The 20,105-nt window shown below is 40.2% G+C and overlaps 1 protein-coding gene across 1 annotated transcript in view; it reads left to right on the top strand.

Annotated features, from left to right (window-relative positions):
• Nucleotides 1–19,888, top strand: part of ALDH1L2 (aldehyde dehydrogenase 1 family member L2) — a 59,871-nt gene extending 39,983 nt beyond the window's left edge. Inside the window, exons 16-23 of the mRNA XM_047740922.1 lie at nucleotides 6,103–6,190; nucleotides 6,695–6,788; nucleotides 7,970–8,069; nucleotides 9,269–9,367; nucleotides 11,159–11,324; nucleotides 13,043–13,148; nucleotides 16,412–16,611; nucleotides 18,657–19,888. Coding sequence (XP_047596878.1) covers nucleotides 6,103–6,190; nucleotides 6,695–6,788; nucleotides 7,970–8,069; nucleotides 9,269–9,367; nucleotides 11,159–11,324; nucleotides 13,043–13,148; nucleotides 16,412–16,611; nucleotides 18,657–18,712 — 909 coding nt within the window. The 3' untranslated portion in view covers nucleotides 18,713–19,888. The remainder of the gene's footprint in view (nucleotides 1–6,102; nucleotides 6,191–6,694; nucleotides 6,789–7,969; nucleotides 8,070–9,268; nucleotides 9,368–11,158; nucleotides 11,325–13,042; nucleotides 13,149–16,411; nucleotides 16,612–18,656) is intronic.
• Nucleotides 19,889–20,105: the final 217 nt, after the last annotated feature.

The raw sequence follows: 20,105 nt of genomic DNA, 5'->3' as shown, positions 1-20,105 counted from the left end.
TGCTTAACCAACTGAGCCACCCAGGTGTCCCTATATATATTTTTTTTAACCCATTAAAAAATCACAGAGAGGGGAGAGGGGGATACGGGAAATTGCCAATCAATAGGTATAAAGTTTCAATTATGCAAGAATAAGTTCTAGAGATCTGCTGTGTATCGTTTTGCTTGCAGTTAACAATATTATATCATACACTTAAAATTTGGTAAGAGGGTAAATGTTGTGTTAAGTGTTTTTACAACACAATATCATAGTAGCATTCTATACATACTTAGCAAAAGGGAAAAAAATCTTCCTTTTTTATTAAACAATTTCCATTATGTAAATAAATAATGTCCTATAATATTCCCTTGTATAGCTAAACCATATTTTATTTAACCAATCCCTAATTAATGGATATTTAGATTTTCCTGCCCTTTTGCAATTATAAACAATGCTATAGTTAATACCCTTGTAAATATGACATCATGCACATATGCACGTGTATTTAAAGGAAATGTTTCTAATAGCACCATCACTTAGTTACAAGACACATATATTTGTGGGACACCTGGGTGGCCCAGTCAGCTGGGTATCTGACTCTTGACTTCTGCTCAGATCATGATCTCAGGGTCATGAGACTGAGCCCCGCCATGGAGTTTGCTTAAGATTTTCTCTCCCTTTCCCTGTCTTCCCCCTGCTCACACAATCTTACCTCTTTCTCTCTCTCTAAAAGGAAAGAAAAGGTGTTGGCGGGCGGGGGAGGGGTTTCCTGTGTGGCATAGTCAGTTGGGCGTTGACTCTTGGTTTCAGCTTAGGTCATGATCTCAGGGTCCTGAAATCAAGCCCATGTCCTGCTCTGGGTTCTGCAGGAGTCTGCTTGTCCCTCACCCTCCCCTTCCCCACCTCCCCTGTGTGTCCGCCTCCCCCACCCCACACATGTGTGCTCTTTCTCTCTCAAATAAATAAGTCTTTAAAAGATAGATAGCTAGATAAATAGATATTGACAAATCCTTCCATGGCAATGGTACCAGTTCAGCAACTTTCTATAGAAGTGCTGTTTCCCCATTAAATAGCAGGAAGCCGGTAGAGTGAAGAGAAGAGGCAGATAACCTAGGCTTGGGGTGCTCAACCTGGCCACACATTAGAATCATCTGGAGTTCTTATTTTAAAATACTGGGGGGCGCCTGGGTGGCTCAGTGGGTTAAGCCGCTGCCTTCGGCTCAGGTCATGATCTCAGGGTCCTGGGATCGAGTCCCACATCGGGCTCTCTGCTCAGCAAGAAGCCTGCTTCCCTCTCTCTCTCTCTCTGCCTGCCTCTCCATCTACTCGTGATCTCTCTCTGTCAAATAAATAAATAAAATCTTTAAAAAATAAAAAAATAAAAAAAAATAAAATACTGGTATCTCTTGGCAGAGACACTGATGTAATTGGTCTAGGTCAGAGCCCAGGCACTGGTATTACTTGAAAGCTTCACATTTGTTTCTAAGACAGAGTTGAGAGTCATTAAATGATACCCAATGAGAGTGCTAAGCATTGAAGAACTCCAGTGATTATATATTATGTTCAAAAATTAAGGATACTTATTGAGGGCGTACTACTTGCCAAGCATCTATCAGCGACAAAGACACACATAGTTTCTGTCACCACATGCAATTTAAAATGAAGAGTTTAGGGCACCTGGGTGACTCAGTCAGTTAAGCGTCTGCCTTCGGCTCAGGTCATGATCTCAGGGTCCTGGGATGGAGCCCCACATCAGGCTCCCTGCTCAGCAGGGAGTCTGCTTCTTCCTCTGCCCCTCCCCCGTGCTCGTGCACGCTCTCTCTCTCTCTCTCTCTCTGTGTCGAATAAATAAATAAAATATTTTAAAATACATAAAAAAGTAAAACTGACAGTTAAATGATTGATGATACTTTTAATCCTGAAAATGAAAGGCCCAAAGTTGTTATTGTTCTATTGTAGATATCTTTTTACTTTGTTGCATAATATTACGTGATGATGGTATGCAACCATTTCCCACATGAAGTCCTCATGTGACTGTCCAAAGGTCTGAATCAGGAAGCTCTTTCCCATGGCCTAGACTGGTCCAGGTCTGAAGGGTTCTGACCACTTCATCAAACCTAATAATAACATTAGCAATGACCTACTCTTGCCCAGAACACTGCTAATTGCTTTCCTAGATATCATTTAAAGCAATAGTCCTGCTGGGAGAACTAAGTGGCCAAATGGAAGAAAACCAATAGAAATGATAAGGGCTGAGATAAAGATGAAACAATTTGTTTTATTGTATTTATTAATAATATAAAAATATTTTTTGTTCTTACTTGAAAAGAACTATCATTAATTCAGGGTAGTTAGTTTTCAAATGTTTTTCTGATCATGATTTCGTATCAAGGCATAATAATATACACTTTGCACTAGGATCATCTGTAACGGTAGTAGATGTAAAACCACCGTGTTGGATATCTTTTTGATAACTTCAAGTGTTTGAGGCCAATTTCTCATCAAGTCTAACTAGACTGCCATTTTGAAAATCTCACAGTGTTACTGCAGTGGACCTGTTACCAGAAGCGGGGGGAAGTGTTAGTCTTGCCTCTTTCTTGCTGTTTGCTTGTTGCCTTGGAAGTATTATTTTTATTATGCAGTTTCCGTAGAGATTCTTTTTCAGCCACCTGTCCATTTAATGAAGGCTGGGTGAGTAAAAGTAACAATATAGTCTGCAGATCCACGCAACCAGGCCTATAAACTTCGACACATGGCAATATCCTGACAGCAAATGAGCAAGTGAAGAAACCACTGTCGTTCCCTTGGCCTTGTGAGCTCTTGTTCTGCCCTAGGACATCCCTTTATGACCCATGACCTTCTGCCCTTCATGCAGACGGAGTGAGAGCATCCTTAGCCAGCCACATAATAAATGTCATGTTTGACTTGTTGCCTATCTCTGTCAGTTAAAATATGTGCGTAGAAGTTCCACTGTTCTCTTTCCACGCCTCCACGGAACTTCTTGCACATCCCATTTATTGAGACCACACTGAAAAAGTGCTAATTTAAGACTTAATCAGCATTGGTTTTTTAACAGTGTGAAAATATGACTTTCATTTTGCTTCTGAGTTACGCATCACCGTAATAGGTGTTAAAAATGAGATCGTATTATGTCATCTTTGTGTAAGAAGGGAGGGAAAATAAGAAGATATATATATGCTCATTTGAGCAAAAGAAACAGGAAGGAGACCCTACTGTAGACTAATGAGGCTGATTATTCCTCATAGTCCATGGGGAGACGGGGTACAAGAGATAGAGGGAAAGAAGGCAGAGAACACCACTTCTCTGAATGTACGTTTTGTCTGTTCCTCACTCTTGAAAGCATGTTTCCCATGCTCACCAATGACAACAAACAAAAGAAATAGAATCAACGCAGATGGGGCAAAAGCCCTAAAGTTGAATGCAAATAAAACCAAATTAAGCCATATTTCAAATGAATATCATGATCCCATTGAAGAAAGCAAGGAAACATTAATCCAAGTAACTTTTGACAGACATTTGGACTGAATGCTCTCAGACGAATGGCAAAAGTGCTGCAAATAAGTATTGGACTCTAGTTAGTAGCTTCCTCTTCATAAGGACATGGCTTAATAATTCCTAAATTATTTTCTATACATTTTTGAATTGAGCAAATCAGTGAATGTTCTGTGGGTATTGAAAGCCATGTTTCTCACTGTTGGGGAAGAGAGTTACAGCCATGAAAAAGGGAAAAGATTATTGAATGAACTCTAAGATACTGGATTGCAGTATTTGACAACTCATGGGTTTTAATATATTTAGACAGCTGGATAAAGAAATGGGTATAAGTACACGTGGGTATACATGATAGGTAGGAAGATAGATAGACAGATGTATGGGTGTATAAGCACATGTACCACTATTCCCCAGCTCTGTCTCCTGAGAGCAGAAGCAACATTTCAATAGTGTCCAGATCTTGGTTTCTAAAACTCCAAAATTTTGTTACTCATAACCCTTTCGACACCAAATGTCTGGGGTTCTCTCCCCCATTCCTACCTATTCTCTAACTCTCTGGGCACCAACAAGGTGTCCTACAATTCAAGTCAATTGTGGCACTAACTGACCAGAGCTTTAGTACAAACCCCATAGGTGAAGGGCTTAGTCAGTCTCACAAGACTGCCTCCACTGCCGATGCAAATTTTGAGCCCTGGCCCTCCTGCACTTCTGACCAATGGCTGTAAATCAGATGTTTCTATGACCCCTCCTCAGGTGGGATTTGCTAGAATGGCTCACAGAACTCAGGAAAGTACCTTATTTACTATGACTCTATTATAAAGGATCCAAATCAACAGTCAGGTGAAAAGGTACATAGGATGAGGTCTGGAAGGACCGTGAACATAGGAACCCAGTCCGTGTGGAGTTCAGGTGCACCAACCTCCCATAACAAGGATGCCTTAGCCATCTGAAGCTCTCTGAACCCCATGGGCTTGGCGTCCTTAAGGAAGCTTAATTACACAGGCAAGATTGATTAAATCATTGCCCTTGATGATTGAACTCAACCTCCAGCTACTCCCAATTCCTCAGGGTCAGGCTGAAAATTCCAACCTTCTCACCGTGGCCGGGTCTTTCTGGTGACCAGAGTCCATCCAGAGTCCTACCTCAGAGCCCCCAGCTCCCAGTCCCATCATAAGTACACAAAAGACACTTTTTACATGAGATTCCAAGTGTTTTAGAAACTGTGTGCCAGGAACCAGAGACAAAGACCAAATATATATTTCCCATTATATCATAATTGTTAAATATCATTCTTCACTGAAAGAAATCTAGGTTCCTTGAAGAAAGAGCTGGAACAGGAAAAATACAAGAATGCTCGGAACATCTTATTAAGGCAAAATGCATGTAAATGCTCAAAGAATGATAGGGACATGTTAGAAAGACACAACAGCTATCCTAAAGGGTCTTCCATCAGCCAAATCTGGAACACTTGGAACACCACAGAAGTAACAATAGTAAAACATTATAACCTATTGAATAAAGTAAGAATCCATGAGTTCTCATGGATTAATTAGTTAATTAACTGAAGAGAAGGGGAAGCTCTTAGAGAGGAAAGCCAACTTATACATGTGGAAGGAATGATAGAAAATCACCATCTGGCAGCCGTCCTCATAATAATTGATTCAGGAAGAATTAGCAATGTATTCTAACGCTAGGGGATGGAAGCTGAAGGAGTAATGGGACATTTAAATAATTTTGAGGTATCCTCCTACAAAATATTAATTGATTACAAAGCATAAAATAGTAACTCACAGTGATGAAACCCGGTCACCCCCCTTTACCAAATGATCAAAATTAATATTTCCCAATATTGGGGCTATTTGATAGCATGTGTTCTGAGAGGGTGCCCTGAGGGACTCAGCATCGTCCCTGGGGTGTTCTTGCCAAAGTGTTATTAAGTTAAATCATGAGGAATTAATTCATGAGGAATTAAATTAAACCATGAGGAATTAAATCATGAGGAAACAGCAGACAAATCCAGACAAAGGAACGTTGTCCAAAATTATTAGCCTGTGCTTATCTAGAATGTCAGCATCATGAACAAAACATAAAAGAAAAACTCAGAAACTCTCCCAGATTGAAGGAGACTACAGACATGATAATGCAATGTATGAGCTTGGATTTCCTTTTTCTGTAATGCACATTATTGAGACAGTTGGTAAAAACGGAATGTCCGTAAATTAGGTTTTGTAATGTGTTGTTAATTTCCTGATTTTGATCGTTGTATGTGGTTATATCATACAAGAAACTGTTTGTTTTTAGAAAATGCACCCCAAATTATTTACAGGTAACAAGGCATGTCCGTATCTTACTCTTACACAGTTCAGAGAAAGACAAAGAGATAAGAGGATAAAGCAAATGTAACAAAACGTTAACATGTGAGAAATCTGGGCGGCGGATATATAAGAATTCTTTGTACTATTTTTGCAACTGTGCTGTAAGTCTGAAATTACGTCCGAATAAAAGAAAAATTAAAATGAACTGCAGTGCGACCAGAAGGGAAAAGTAGGGTACTGATCTAAAGGACAAGACAGGGTCTGAAGAAGTTAATTGTGGGCTGCTTCTGCTCAGGTCACACCCTTGACTGCTTTGAAGTTTGCTGAGCTCTCTGTGAAAGCAGGCTTTCCGAAGGGGGTAATCAACATCATTCCAGGCTCAGGTAAGCCATCTAAGGACTCACTTGGCTGCAACTAATGAATGGTACAGGAGAAGCTGAGTAGCTATTTTCCCACTGGAATCTTGTCCTGACTTATAACTAGTTATAAAAACTTGAAGTTAAGTTATTAAAGCTAAATACAGTTCACCAAAGTTAACTTAAGGATAAATGTATTTGCCATGTGCTAAAATTCTTAAAGTAGAAGTATAATGATGGGTGAGTAGGGTGAGAGGAGCAAAAATTGTACAACATTATAAAACTACCATAATGAGGCCTGTTTCAACTCTTTTAAATTACTCTGGAAGATGAAAAACCAAGACTTACCCATCTTTTGGGGGGCTGATAATTGCATGGAGGACATCATCTAGACTTTTGTCAAGTTTGTAATTAAGAGAGAAAATGCAAAACTCAGAAAGTTTGGAAATCCATTTCAGTGAATTCAAAGCCACTCATACCATAAAGGCTTGTGGAATGTTTTAATTCATGTTTTCTTCCCTAATTCTGCAGGTGGCATAGCAGGGCAACGCCTTTCTGAACATCCTGATATCCGCAAACTTGGTTTCACCGGGTCCACTGCTATCGGCAAACAGATCATGAAGAGGTATTGGTTTTAATGTGTTGATTTGCTGCAGATCCTAGTAACCTCAGTTTTCGTTGTGTTTTTTGCTTTCTTATACAGAGTGTGTTTGGAGGGAGAAAACCCACATCTGATTTAGAAGAGAAATCTACTTATCACTGCTGGGTGTTGAACTATTGTCATATAATAAAATATTTCCAAAGCATAAAGCCCATAATCAGTAAAAACCAGAGCCGTATTGGAATTCTACCCCATTGGTAGCTATGACAATGCAGCACAAAAAAAATTTCTGTACTAAAGCTGTGGCCCAGAGTGGTTTTGGAGCATAAGTAAGAAACCAAGATATAAATGACAAATATGAATTATTTATAAAATGAATTCCTAAAAAGCAGTAACATTCTTTTTTTTTTTTTTAATTATGTCCAAATGTCCAAAATAAGGCAGTGGTTGAAGCATGCCAGTGTAGTGGAGTGCTGTGTAATCATGGTCATGGAGAATTTGTAGTAACACTGAAAAATGTTGTTAAAAGGTAAATAGAAAGAAAAGTAAGGCACACAATTTTATATATTGGGTGATCCCAACCATGTTGAATAAGGCAAAGGCCATGGTTGGACACAGATCAGAAATAAGAATGTCAAAATGGTAAAAAAAAAAAAAAAAAAACAAAAAAACAAAACAAAAAAAAAAAAAACAATGGGCATTGAAACATGAATAGAATTTTGTGATTTTTCTTTCTTCTTTCTGAATTTTTGGGGGTATTTTTTAATGTTTTCAGTATCAATGCTTTTGCGAGTAGGGGGAAATAAATAAGATGCTTCTAAAAATTGATATTTTGTTTCCCTAATGCTCCAGGAATCTGGTTAGAGGTTAAATTCCTTGCCAGGCCTTATGTAACCAAAATTCTTACACCTCAAGAATCCAAATTTACCTATGAGGATCTCTATTTATTCGTCCACAGAATTAAAAAGAAAAAAAATTTTATTATGGAAAATTTCTAATACATACCAAGCACACAGAATAGTGTCATGAATTCCCATGTGCTCATCACCAAGCTTCAGCAGCTCTCACCATTCTACCACTCCTGTTTTGTCTTTGAATACGTTTCTTAATATTTCTGAGGTTCAGTTGTGTTTTGCACGCTCGGTGGTAATTTGTAGCTAAAAAGGTGAGACAGAGGATGCTCATTTCCCATTTATTTTTTCTAGCTGTGCTGTGAGCAACTTGAAGAAAGTTTCCCTGGAACTTGGTGGCAAATCCCCACTTATAATATTCAATGACTGTGAGCTTGACAAGGCCGTGAGAATGGTAAGAGGGGGTCAGATCCCGTCAAATAGATGCCTACTGCTAAAACGTGTCTCATCTCCCTTTTTATCAGAAATCTCAACATGATGGGGTGCCTGGGTGGCCCAGTGGGTTAAGCCTCTGCCTTCAGCTCAGGTCATGATCTCCGGGTCCTGGGATTGAGCACCCCCCTCCACATCACATCAGGCTCTCTGCTCATAGCAGGGAGCCCGCTTCCCCCACTCTCTCTGCCTGCTACTCTGCTTACCTGTGATCTCTCTCTCTCTCTGTCAAATAAATAAATAAAATCTTAAAAAAAAGAGTTTATACAAAATCTTTTTATAAAAGATAAAAGATTTTATAAGATAAAAAAATTCTATAAGATTTAAAAGATAAAAGATTTTATACAAAATCTTTGGATAAAAGATTTTTATACAAAATCTTTTTAAAAAAGATTTTATACAAACAAAACAAAACAAAATCTTTTAAAAAAAGATTTTATTTATTTGATAGAGAGAGAGAGAGATCACAAATAGTCTGAGAAGCAGGCAGAGGAGGAGGGGGGAAGCAAGCCCCCTGCTGAGCAGGGAGCTTGATGTGGGGCTCCGTCCCAGGACTCTGGGATCATGACCTGAGCCAAAGGCAGAGGCTTAACCCACTGAGCCACCCAGGCACCCCTAAATAAAATCTTCAAAAACAAAAAAATCTCAACGTGAGATTTGATTTCGTTTGGTCATAAATAGAAACTGTTCTCTTGATGCTTAAATTTGGGACTGCCCAAAGCACTTAATTTTAAAAAGAGTATCTTTACAATTTGGATCATTAAGGTGTTTTTAAAACTTGAGGGGCAGGAGACTCTAAACATTCATAATTTATACAAACTGATGTCAAGATTTTAAAAGCAAAATTTGGTATACATATATTACATTTAAATGTATAGAACAATGCAGATTTTCTTACAACACAAAATTTGTCCTCAGTAGTGTGTCCTTATGATCACCCACATTTTTTTTAAGTGCTCCTGGACCAAAAAGGGTAAAGGAGAAACAAAATTCTTGAAAATATGCTAAGTCAAAACTCTAAGTGTCTCTAAGCAGTTCTCCTTACTAGCTATAGGCCACGGCATTGCCTCTTTCTATGATTTCTCTGTTTGTCTGCTGTCTTCCAAAAACATCTAATTCTCGGGGTGTGCGACATTAATATTTTCTCTTCTGCTGCTGAAGGGCATGGGGGCAGTATTTTTCAACAAAGGAGAGAATTGCATTGCCGCCGGACGGTTGTTTGTGGAAGAATCCATCCACGATGAATTTGTGACGAGAGTGGTAAGACATCTTCACATTGGCTCTAGGAGTTGTACAGAAACTGCTTTTACCTGAAAAGGATTTCTGGCGTTATTGATGAATTTCTAGGTGTGATATTAGTACTGTGGCATATAGATATATTTGAAACAACATAGTCCTTACCTTTTAGAGCTACTTTCTGACATAGTTCCAGAAGAAATTATATGATGTCTAGGCTTTGCTTCAAAATAACCCAGGAGAGGAGGAAGTAAGTTATCGGGGGAGTAAATTGACCATGAGTGGTAGTTGTTGAGCTGGGTGATAAGTACATTGCATTTCACTATATCATCTACTTTTATATGTATTCATAACTTTTCATAGTAAAAAGGTATAGGTCTCTACAAACAAAACAAAACAAAAAAAAACCTTAAGAGCTTTTATTACCTATACCTTGCTCTGCATTTTTAGTAAATTTTATCCTTGATGCTTACGGGACATATACTCCTAGATTTTTGTAAATTCCTAAATTGACTAAGAGAGATATACCACTAGATCCTTGCAAATCCTCAGTACATAGTTACTAGGACAGAATATCATTTCCTCCACTAACATTATACAGATAGATACATAGATAGATAATATACATACACACACATCCATACCTACCCCCTATAGATTGGTCATGATTCTATAAACATGAGACCAACAGCCTCATTAACTATTAAGATAAATTCTGTGGCTAATATAAACTAAACTATAATAAACTATGTCATTATTATGGAAACAGTAATTACGAACTTGTTTATGTTCGAAAAACCAGCACCCAGCTTCTTTTTTTCAGTCAGTTCCCCCTCCCAATGCCAAGAAGCAAAGACTTTCTTTCTTTGTGAGAATGGAAAACACAGAAGACATACGGAGGGGCAGATGGTGGGTGGTGTCTCCCTCTAGAACATCCCTCTAACTCAATTTTGTGCTTCAATAAAATACATGTTACAGGGCTCTCACGATTTCAGTGTGTGGATATTTCAAATGCTGAGACCTAAAGTGTCAAGAGCCGACCTCATCAGTCCATCAGTAAACATGTTTTGCACACGTGCAATTGGCATTCGTTCACTCATTCAGCAGCTCTGTCTTGAGCATTTACTGGGGGAACTCTTGCCCTACCCAAATTCAAATTCATGGCCCTGCTGGGTTGTGGTAACTCTCATTCTTTCTTCTTATTAGAGTTGGACTTAACATTAGAAAATGCACAGGTAGATTAAGATAAATGAGGGGCACAGGGACAACCACGGAGAGATGTCAGGGATGAACACTGCACAATAAAGATCGAAACATTCTAGCAGTTCCACTGACAGAGGCTATGCCATGAACATTTCACAAGAGCAGGTTGCTACATCAGGGGAGAGAAATGAAGATAACCATGCGGCCATTTTAGAAATTCTTCTGCCCTGAAGAGTACAAGGGTGCTGTATTAACAAATCTTCCAGAACCTCAGGTTTGCTATTTTAATGGATTAACACTCAGGATAATTTGAATGTAACATCCGTACTCTACAGTCTGTTAGAACTGAGTGGTTAACAGCGTGGGCTTTCAAGTCAGGAAGACTCTACTGTCTTTCGTGGTTGTGTGTGTTAAGTCAGTGAACCTGTCTAAGGTTCTCCACCTGTAAGATGGAAATAATAAATACCCACCTCCAGTGCTTCTGTGAAGACTAAAAAACAACACATCCTTTGACAGCTTAGTATGACACCCACCGCATGGTAGAAGCTAGCCAAGGGTGTCTATTACTATTATTAACTGACAATTGTGTTTTGTGAACTGGGTGACAAACAGGTGGAAGAAATTAAAAAGATGAAAATTGGTGATCCACTTGACAGATCTACTGACCACGGGCCCCAAAACCATCAGGCCCATCTGGAGAAACTTCTGCAATACTGTGAAGCTGGTGTGAAAGAGGGGGCCACCTTGGTGTACGGGGGAAGACAAGTACACAGGCCAGGTAAGAACACCTCCAAGCCAGGCACTGGCTTCTGAAGCTGGAATGGATGGTAACGGTTTTCACTGCAGCTCCATCTTGCCTCAAAAGACTAGCATTTGTGTTATGATCACAATAATTATTTTTTGGATACTACTTATATACTGGGTACCTTGGACTTGACAATTGTTCTGAGCCTCAGTTTCCTCCTGTGTAACAAGGGATGAGATGTGCACACCTGCTTTACAAGGCTGTGGAAATCAAATCACAAAATGGACATGACAGACCCTTGGCGGTCCAGTAAGCAGGTGTGATGGGCAACTGTGTCATTGTGGTGCTGGCGACCTTGACTCCTGGAACTGTGAGATTTAATCTCAGCCAGGATAGCCTGGGAAGGATTTATGCCTATTGTCTAAAGCCATACCTGTTACTGAAATATGTGAATGGCTCCATGTCATGATACCCCAGAGGAGAGAAAGACAACAACTTCAAAACCCCATTCTTCACTTTTATAGGGGAATTGTGCTGCAGCACCTTACTCTGAAAATTGATAATTAGAAGGGGAAACTTTAACATGTACCTGTGTTTCTTGTATGAACTGAATTTCTGGGTAAGCTGCATAGCTGATAAAGGAAACTGTTTTTTAACAGAAGAATTCCTGCTAATTAATGTAGAAAAAAATGATGGAATAGAAAAATCATCACTCTGTACCCCTAATTGAATGAAATGGTTGGTTCAGGCAGTTATCATCAAGGGAGGGCCGCAGGGATCCGGAGAGAGGTTGATGGGGACCTGAGAATGTACAAGGTACCAAAGTTTCTCCACCAAGATCGCTTACCGGTCTCAAGGAGGAAAACACAGTTTTACAAGGGAGAGGTGAAGTTGTCGTCACCTGGAACCACACTGGTCAGTTGGAGCAAGAGCAAAAGCAGGACAGCTGGGTATGACGTGTCTCCTGAGGGAGACAGCGTGTACCACGCAGCATCACCCCTGCAAGTGTTCTCGCCAAAAATGTTTAACCTGAATCCAATTGTGTCTTAAGGTCAAACTTCCCAATTACGAGACATAAAGGGACTAGAGGAACATATTGAATGTCATCCCAAGAAAACAAACACAAAACTAAACGCAACATATTCTGCAGGACGACTGACTCATTCTGTTAAAAAGCGGCATGAAAAATGAGGGGTGAAATGTTCTAGATGAGAGAACACTTAAGAGATCTAACAGGTGGATGCAATGTGTAGAATTTATTGGAAGCCTGAATCAACCACATCCATTGAGAAAAGATACTTTCGAGAAAAAAGTGGAAATGTAAAGCATGAAGAAGGAATTAGCACTTATTTTGTTAGATGTGATAACGTTGTGGTAGGCAAGAAAATGCCTTATTTTTTTACAGATTTGTCCTGAAGTACATGAAGGTGAAAGTTATAAACTCTGGAATTGGCTTTCAATTATTTCAGTAAGGAAAAAGAATGAATCAAAGGTAGCAAAATATGAGTAGATATTTATCGTACAATTCATGATACTACTTTCTCTATATTGACATGTGTTTGAAATTTTTGTAATAAATAGCTAAAAAAAACCCCCAAGAACCTAGGAATGCTAATACCAGATAGGAAAAGGAAAGTCTGCTTGGTTTTATGGACCCAAAAGGGAAGGGAAAAAATTATAAGTAATTAAATGAGAGAACTATTAATTTAAAATTATCCTATAATTGATTATCTTTTCTATTCTTCAAATAGGCTTTTTTATGGAACCAACTGTTTTCACAGATGTGGAAGACCACATGTATCTTGCCAAAGAGGAATCATTTGGGCCTATTATGGTCATTTCTAAATTCCAGAATGGGTATGTTCTTCAGGCACAATTTAACAGTTTTAAACTAGATAAGTGTTTTTTTCTTCTGTCATTGTCCTATATACAGATCATGAAATCAATGATCATGTAATGCTCAATTATATAACAATAACTGACTCAAATAATTAGAAGAGAAGGCTAACCAATGTAAATCGTTATATATTCTTGCTTCTTAGCTGAAATTAATAGCTGACAGTATGGAATTTTAACTGACTAAATTTAGTTTTTGTATAACCAATACTTGAAATGTCTCTCAAATAAGATAAATAACTAAGAAAAACAGAACTAGTTTTTACATTTACATTCCTAGGGAAGGCAACTTCTGTGAAATGTAGTTTTCCCAAGGAAAGAGTGTTGCCTTCGTAGGGATTATGCCCCCAAGACCTAAAACTCAACTTTTTATTAAATGTCCACAATTACCATATAATCAACTATCAGTGATGGTCCATTATAGTGCAGGAAACTTTCCAAAGTGTTTAGCATGTCAGAGAGAGGCATATGGTACCTGATCTCATATAAGAATATTTAGTACAATCGACATGGTATGCTGGGCAAAATTCCTCAGAATTCTGGCTTGAATTTTCCTTCAACCAATGAGAAGGTAGAAAAAAACAGAACTCAGAGTTCAGAGGACTTCTTCGTCTTTGATAGGCATATTGTAAGACATATTTGGGGACACTAAGCTATAGTTAGCAACCTTTTGACACACTGATCCTGTTGGGTCCCCAATGTTGGGTTCCCCAATAATGGGTCCGTGATTAAAGGAGCGAGACTGATACAAAGTGAAGGTCAAGCAAAGCTTTATTTCGCACCAAGCATCAAGAATCAAACCGATCATCAAACGAACTGGCTGGGGCCACCCCTTACAGAGAGGGCGACTTCTCTCTCCCTCACAGACTAACTTTTATAGAGCAAAGGCCATGTGGTTGGGCCTGGCCACGCACAGTTGGCCGATGAAATTGTAACACACAGAGTAAGCTGCACAGCATGTTAGGTCACACATAAGTGACCAATTGAATTACAATTTACCCTAGTAGACATTTGAACCAGCCTATCACCTTGGTCAGAATTGGCACCCAAAAGGTGCCCAAAGGGCGGGGCCCATACACCTTGGTAACTAGGGAGACAGTATGCCCCCCCCACCACTGATCGGATGTCTCTACTTGGCCTGACCCACCCTTGTATTTGGGCTTTGTTACCTGGGACTGGTTTCCAGGACTTGTTTTTTTTGTGTTTTTTTTTTCCAGGACTTGTTTTTAAGTAAGTTCCCCTGGAGGGGTGGGCAGAGTCAATTTAAGTTTTACTGCATAAACAACAAAATGGCAGTTCAACCGTGGTGGGGCCACTCTGGCTGAATAGGCCCTTACAATCCAGGGATGCCCCATTAATCTTCTTTTCCAAAAAGTCTCCCCATAGGAAAGTCTTTGTGTTAAACATGCAGATTTTAGAAGGCATATTTGGGGGATATCAACTGAGATAACTTTGAGGAATTTACCAGCTAATGGGGGAGACAGACAAGGAGTTGGGCAATTAACCACAGAGGGCCAGAGGCAGCCACAGTGGGTGGAGTATGCCCAGCACTCTGCCACTGCACCTGACTACCTCTGTGGGCCAACCTGACCCTTGGTTTCTTTATTTGAGAAGTTTGGTGATTAATAGCATCTATCCTTTGGTGTCATTCTAAGAATTACATAAGTTATGTCTGTTAATAGTGCTATTGCCATTGCTATGCTCATTATTCTCTTCCATCTCCTAGAAGTAGGCAAAGTGTCCTGGAAAGCTGTGTCATCTCAATAGTCCCCAACAAGTAATGACATAAAGGCATCTTTCCTGTAGTCAATAAATATTTGGGTCCCTACCAGGTGCAATGCATCAAGAAGCGTGAGAGTTTTAGCAGAGACTCAATTCACTCTAGGTTGAGTTCCAAATTTCCTGTACAAGCTTCCAATTATGTATAGTCTACTTGGAAAATCCCTTCAGAGGCCACCACATTGAATGCACTGTCTATCTCTCGGATTAATTTTTCCTCCCATCTGGGGACGGATCCTCTTTCTTTGCCAGATGAAACACTTGGCTTGCGTTCACCAGCCATGCTGTAGAACATTCATGCAGTTTTAAACATTAGAATGACACTCATAAAGATGAGATACTCATACCATGACAGACACGTTGGAACCAGACCCAACCAAAAGATGAACGGGGTCACGTTTCCACTTACTCATGAGTGCACACATACGGAGCCAAAAGGCAGGGAAATCATGATTGAAGGGATAATTTGTATTTCCTTTTATTGAATTGTATCAACTGAATTCACTCTCACAGGATGATCTAACGCCATGGTATAAAGAAGAAGAGATAACCCCTGTCCTCAGGGCCCTACCACAAATACAGAGTTAAAGCAAAATACTGATTATGGTTGACGTTTTTTTTTTTTTAAGATTTTATTTATTTATCTGACAGACAGAGATCACAAGCAGACAGAGAGGCAGGCAGAGAGAGAGAGGGAAGCAGGCTCCCTGCTGAGCAGAGAGCCCGATGTGGGACTCGATCCCAGGACCCCGAGATCATGACCTGAGCCGAAGGCAGTGGCTTAACCCACTGAGCCACCCAGGCGCCCCTGATTATGGTTGACTTTTATTGAGCATTATACTGTGTTCCAGGCACTATTAGCTCATTTAATCCTCATGACAACAAGAAAGGTCCTTTTCTTATTACTGCTATGTTTTGCAATAAACACAGTCATGTGGAGGTGAAGCTGTTTGCCCGTCACCCAGGCAGCCTGGCTGCAGAACCCTCTCATTGAGCCACTATATCCTACTGCCTCCCCCATGGCACTGGTGGGAGCTGAGAAGGCTTCAGGGCAAGGGACTGAATGAATGGGCCTGGAACTGTGTGCAAAATCTGGGCGGATGGAGGGGAAGGGGGGTGCTCTGAGAATACATCTAGAAGTGGGACTCAAGGCAGAGGGGGAGGAGGTGAGAAGTCATAAAGGAGAACCAAGAAGAAAATGGAAAAGATGACTTCAGATCAGATTTTAAAAGGTGTTGCATGATATACATGAAAAATATAATACTGAGCTATAGGGGCTCATTGGGAGTTTCTTTTGGTGTAAGACTGGAATATTTCACTTATAAATATTTAAGCGAGTTAGCATTTTTCTGTTTCTAGCATTCCGGGGGGAGATGTTAGAACATAAAATGCAAGTGACTTGTTTGCATTCAGTGAAGTTTTATCTTCCTGAAAATATCTTGTAGGGACATCGATGGAGTGTTGCAGCGAGCGAACAATACAGAGTACGGTCTGGCCTCCGGGGTTTTTACAAGAGACATAAGTAAAGCCTTTTATGTGAGCGAAAAACTAGAAGCGGGAACTGTTTTTGTTAACACATACAACAAGACGGATGTGGCAGCCCCTTTCGGGGGAGTCAAACAGTCTGGCTTTGGGAAAGACTTAGGTATGCTCTGCTTTTCTCCTCCATGTTCCCTTTGTTTGCCTGTCACAGGGCAGTCTGTTTGACGTTTCCTGCAAAACTCTTGTCTTGTTTTGAAGGACATATCCTGAACGGGAGTTGGATCCGAGTTTATATGGGTACTAACTGTGTCCTAATGTCAAACATTTTTAGGTAATGTACATACAGAAAAGTACCCAAATTGCGTGGAAAAGTGTTTTTCAAAGAACAAGGTTAATGCTGAAAGGAAAAAGAAACACTGGCAATATGTCTTAGCTAAAGTATGCTCGGTTTTCTTACCTGACATTCAGCATGCCCTTCGTTTAGCTCTTGTGGGACTAAGTGAAACCAACAAAGGGAATTCAGTGGAGGGTAATCCGCAGCTAGTTCCAAGGAGAAATCCTGTTATAAGCTGCCTGGCAGTCTTTCAGAATCAATACTACAATTGGCAAGGGTATCTGGAAGTCTGGGATTTAGAGTTGCAGAAAGTCCAAAAGATAATTCTTTGTAGGCAATGACCCCATCACATTTCAAGTAACAACTTACTTTGAACACTAAGTATGGACTAGATCTTCTGCTAACTGCTTTACCTGTAATAGCACAAGCAATCCTCACAATAGCCCTGGGAAGGGAAGTTTTATTATTATCCTTATTTAATAATGGGGAAACTGGGGCTCAGAGAGGTTGAGTAACTCGCCCAAAGTTACACAGCTGGCCACTGTTTGGAAAGAGAATTTCAAGCCAGGCAGACTGGCTGCCAAGCCCATGTTCCGACTCTGCACAGTCTGGAGTGTTGTTTCAAAAATGGAAATATTTGTAATTTACTGATTTATTAGTCCGCTAATATAAGTTTGGTTAATATGGGGTATTTTTACATTTTCTCTTTCCTGGTGACTTATGGTAATATATTTGCCACAATAAAAGTAGCTCTCATTTTAAATTCCATTGAGTTGAAGGTAAATGGTGTTTATTATAAAATAACAGAATTTACCCAAATAGTTTCTTTCTTTCCCAATTTTAAACTCCCTAAGCCCAGGGGGTCCCCAGCCTTAGCCACACATTGGAGTCACCTGGGAACTTAAAAAATACAAAGATACTGATTCAGTTGGTCCAGGGTGTGACCTGGGATTGGGAGTTTTAAAAGCTTCCCAAGGCAATCCTTCATTAAGGTTAAGAACCCTTGTTTTAGCTCAACTTCCAAGATCATATGTTCATTACTTGTCTCTGTGCTATTTGTGCCCTTTCAATGCCATAGAAATCAATGATTTTTTTAAAAGATTTTATTTATTTACTTGACAGAGAGAGTGAGAGAGCAGGAACACAAGCAGGGGGAGTGAGAGAGGGAGAAGGCTTCCCACCAAGCAAGGAGCCCTATGTGGGGCTCGATCCCAGAACACTGGGATCATGACCTGAACAGACTCAACAACTAAGCCACCCAGGCACCCCAGAAACCAATGATTTGTGTGAGCTCAAAGTAGAATTGAAACAGAAAGGCAAACCTACTGATTTTCTAGCCTGGCTATACTCTATACTATATAAATCAGGAAAACTGTATTATCTTTAAATAACATTACACCAAAGGATCTCAAACTTTCTTTCTTCTGCTCAGTTCTGCTCCATTTAACATAATCTGAAGGACAGAGTGTTGGTCACTTCCATTCAGCCTAAATGAGGAAAGGATAGAGATGAGGAGTTGGTCATCAGGCAGGGAAATAAGGGAGCATGTTTTCTGGTGGGGACTGACCAAGTCAGCACTGTTCCTCCAAAGACCTGATCAGTGGTCTAAGGCCTTACTTACTCCTCGGAGTGTGGTCCATGGACCACGAGCACCGCATCATCGGGTGGATGGGCACAAATGCAGAATCTTGGGGACTTCGCTGGATTTAATCAGAATCTGCTGCTTCACAAGGTGACTCACATGAACTTTACAGTTTGGGAAGCCCTGGCTTCGGCCACATTCTAGTTGCTTAGTGACCGACGCACCTATATCTGTGTCCGAAGTCTGATGACATCACACCCCCTTGCCCATGACCTGCTTTTCTCTTCCCCAGGGGAGGAAGCTCTAAACGAATACCTCAAAACCAAGACAGTGACGCTGGAGTACTAGAGCGGAGCCATCACCAGGAGCCCTTAGCGGACCACAGCCCCTCCTGACCCCTCCACGCGCTTTGGGAGCCCATGTGTGCTGAGGGAAGAGGTACCGGCCACGAGCCGAAACACGCACCCGAGGACCATAAAGAGGGTCCAGGCCACACGTCCAAGCATTTACATCTGTGCCTGAATATTTTCTGCTACACCTTTTATACCTGAAACCAATTTGTCGTTGTTGGGGTTTGACTCTGTTGTCTGTCCCACGTGTTTCTAAACTGCCACGTGGCTTTTCCTCCCCACCCAGACTCATCTAACCATTGTTGTTCATCTTGGAAAATGTCAGTATCAGGCAGTTATAATGCACAAGGTGCATTTGGGGGAAACTTTGCATGATACATGCAGGTTTTAACCTCTGAACTATATCTATGGGGCTATTAAAAAGATTTTCCATAATTTTGCTCTCAAGAAACAGTATATCCTGTAAAGGATGTGAAGTCAATTCCTTTTTTTTTTCATATTTGGAAATAAGATACATCTTTGTGCCTTTTGATGTTCTATTTTTCAACCCACTGTGACAGACAACCAACCCCAAATGGTGCTTCAGTACTTACTAGGTATGGGCACTCTGTAATGTTCTGAGGAGTAGACAGAATTTAATGACATCATCTCTGGCCCCACATAGCTTAAATTCTAATAAATAGCTTTTTAAAAGTTAATTTTACAGTATGACATAGAGTGTAAATAGCCTTTGGAGGCTATTGTTTGGAGGTCTTGGTTCATGTCTGCCATGTGACTTGGGGAAGCTTCCTTAACTACTCCCAGCCTCAGTTTCCTTATCTGTCAAATAGGGATAATAATGCCTTCCTCTGGAGCTTTATTTTGAGGAGTCAACACATAGTATAAGTAACTTGGATTGTGCTATGTTCATGGTACTCAAGAAAAAAATTAACTTTGTTTCCCCATCACTATTTTAAAAATATATTGAGATAAACTAAACTAGATGACCTAATTTCCCTACAGTCCTTTTCAGGAGTCATTGATTTCTATACTTCATTGTTCTGACACGGTACTTAGTGCAGCAGCACTGGAAAATACCATATAATGAAAAATGGCAATGGTACGAGGAAATGCACTGCTTTTCTTTCCACAGCTCATTTGTTCTTCATTAAACATCTCGTTTTCCACTTTTCTACCTACTGGATCTGCTGTGTGACCACTGGTTGGGTGATCTTAGGCAAGTTAGTTACCTACTATCTCAGAGTCTTAGTATCTATAAATGGGGATAAAGTCTCTGTCTCATTAGGTGTTGGAAGGATTCAGTGGGTTGATGTGCATAACGCACGTGGCAAGCTGTGTAGATCATAGTCCACACCCAAGGAATGGGAATTAGTACAGTCCATGCAGGACTC

This window comes from Lutra lutra, chromosome 8 (genome assembly GCF_902655055.1).
Source record: "Lutra lutra chromosome 8, mLutLut1.2, whole genome shotgun sequence".
NCBI classification, from domain to species: domain Eukaryota; kingdom Metazoa; phylum Chordata; class Mammalia; order Carnivora; family Mustelidae; genus Lutra; species Lutra lutra.
Note: the sequence above shows the minus strand (reverse complement) of the source record. Positions and strands in the feature narration are given on the sequence as shown.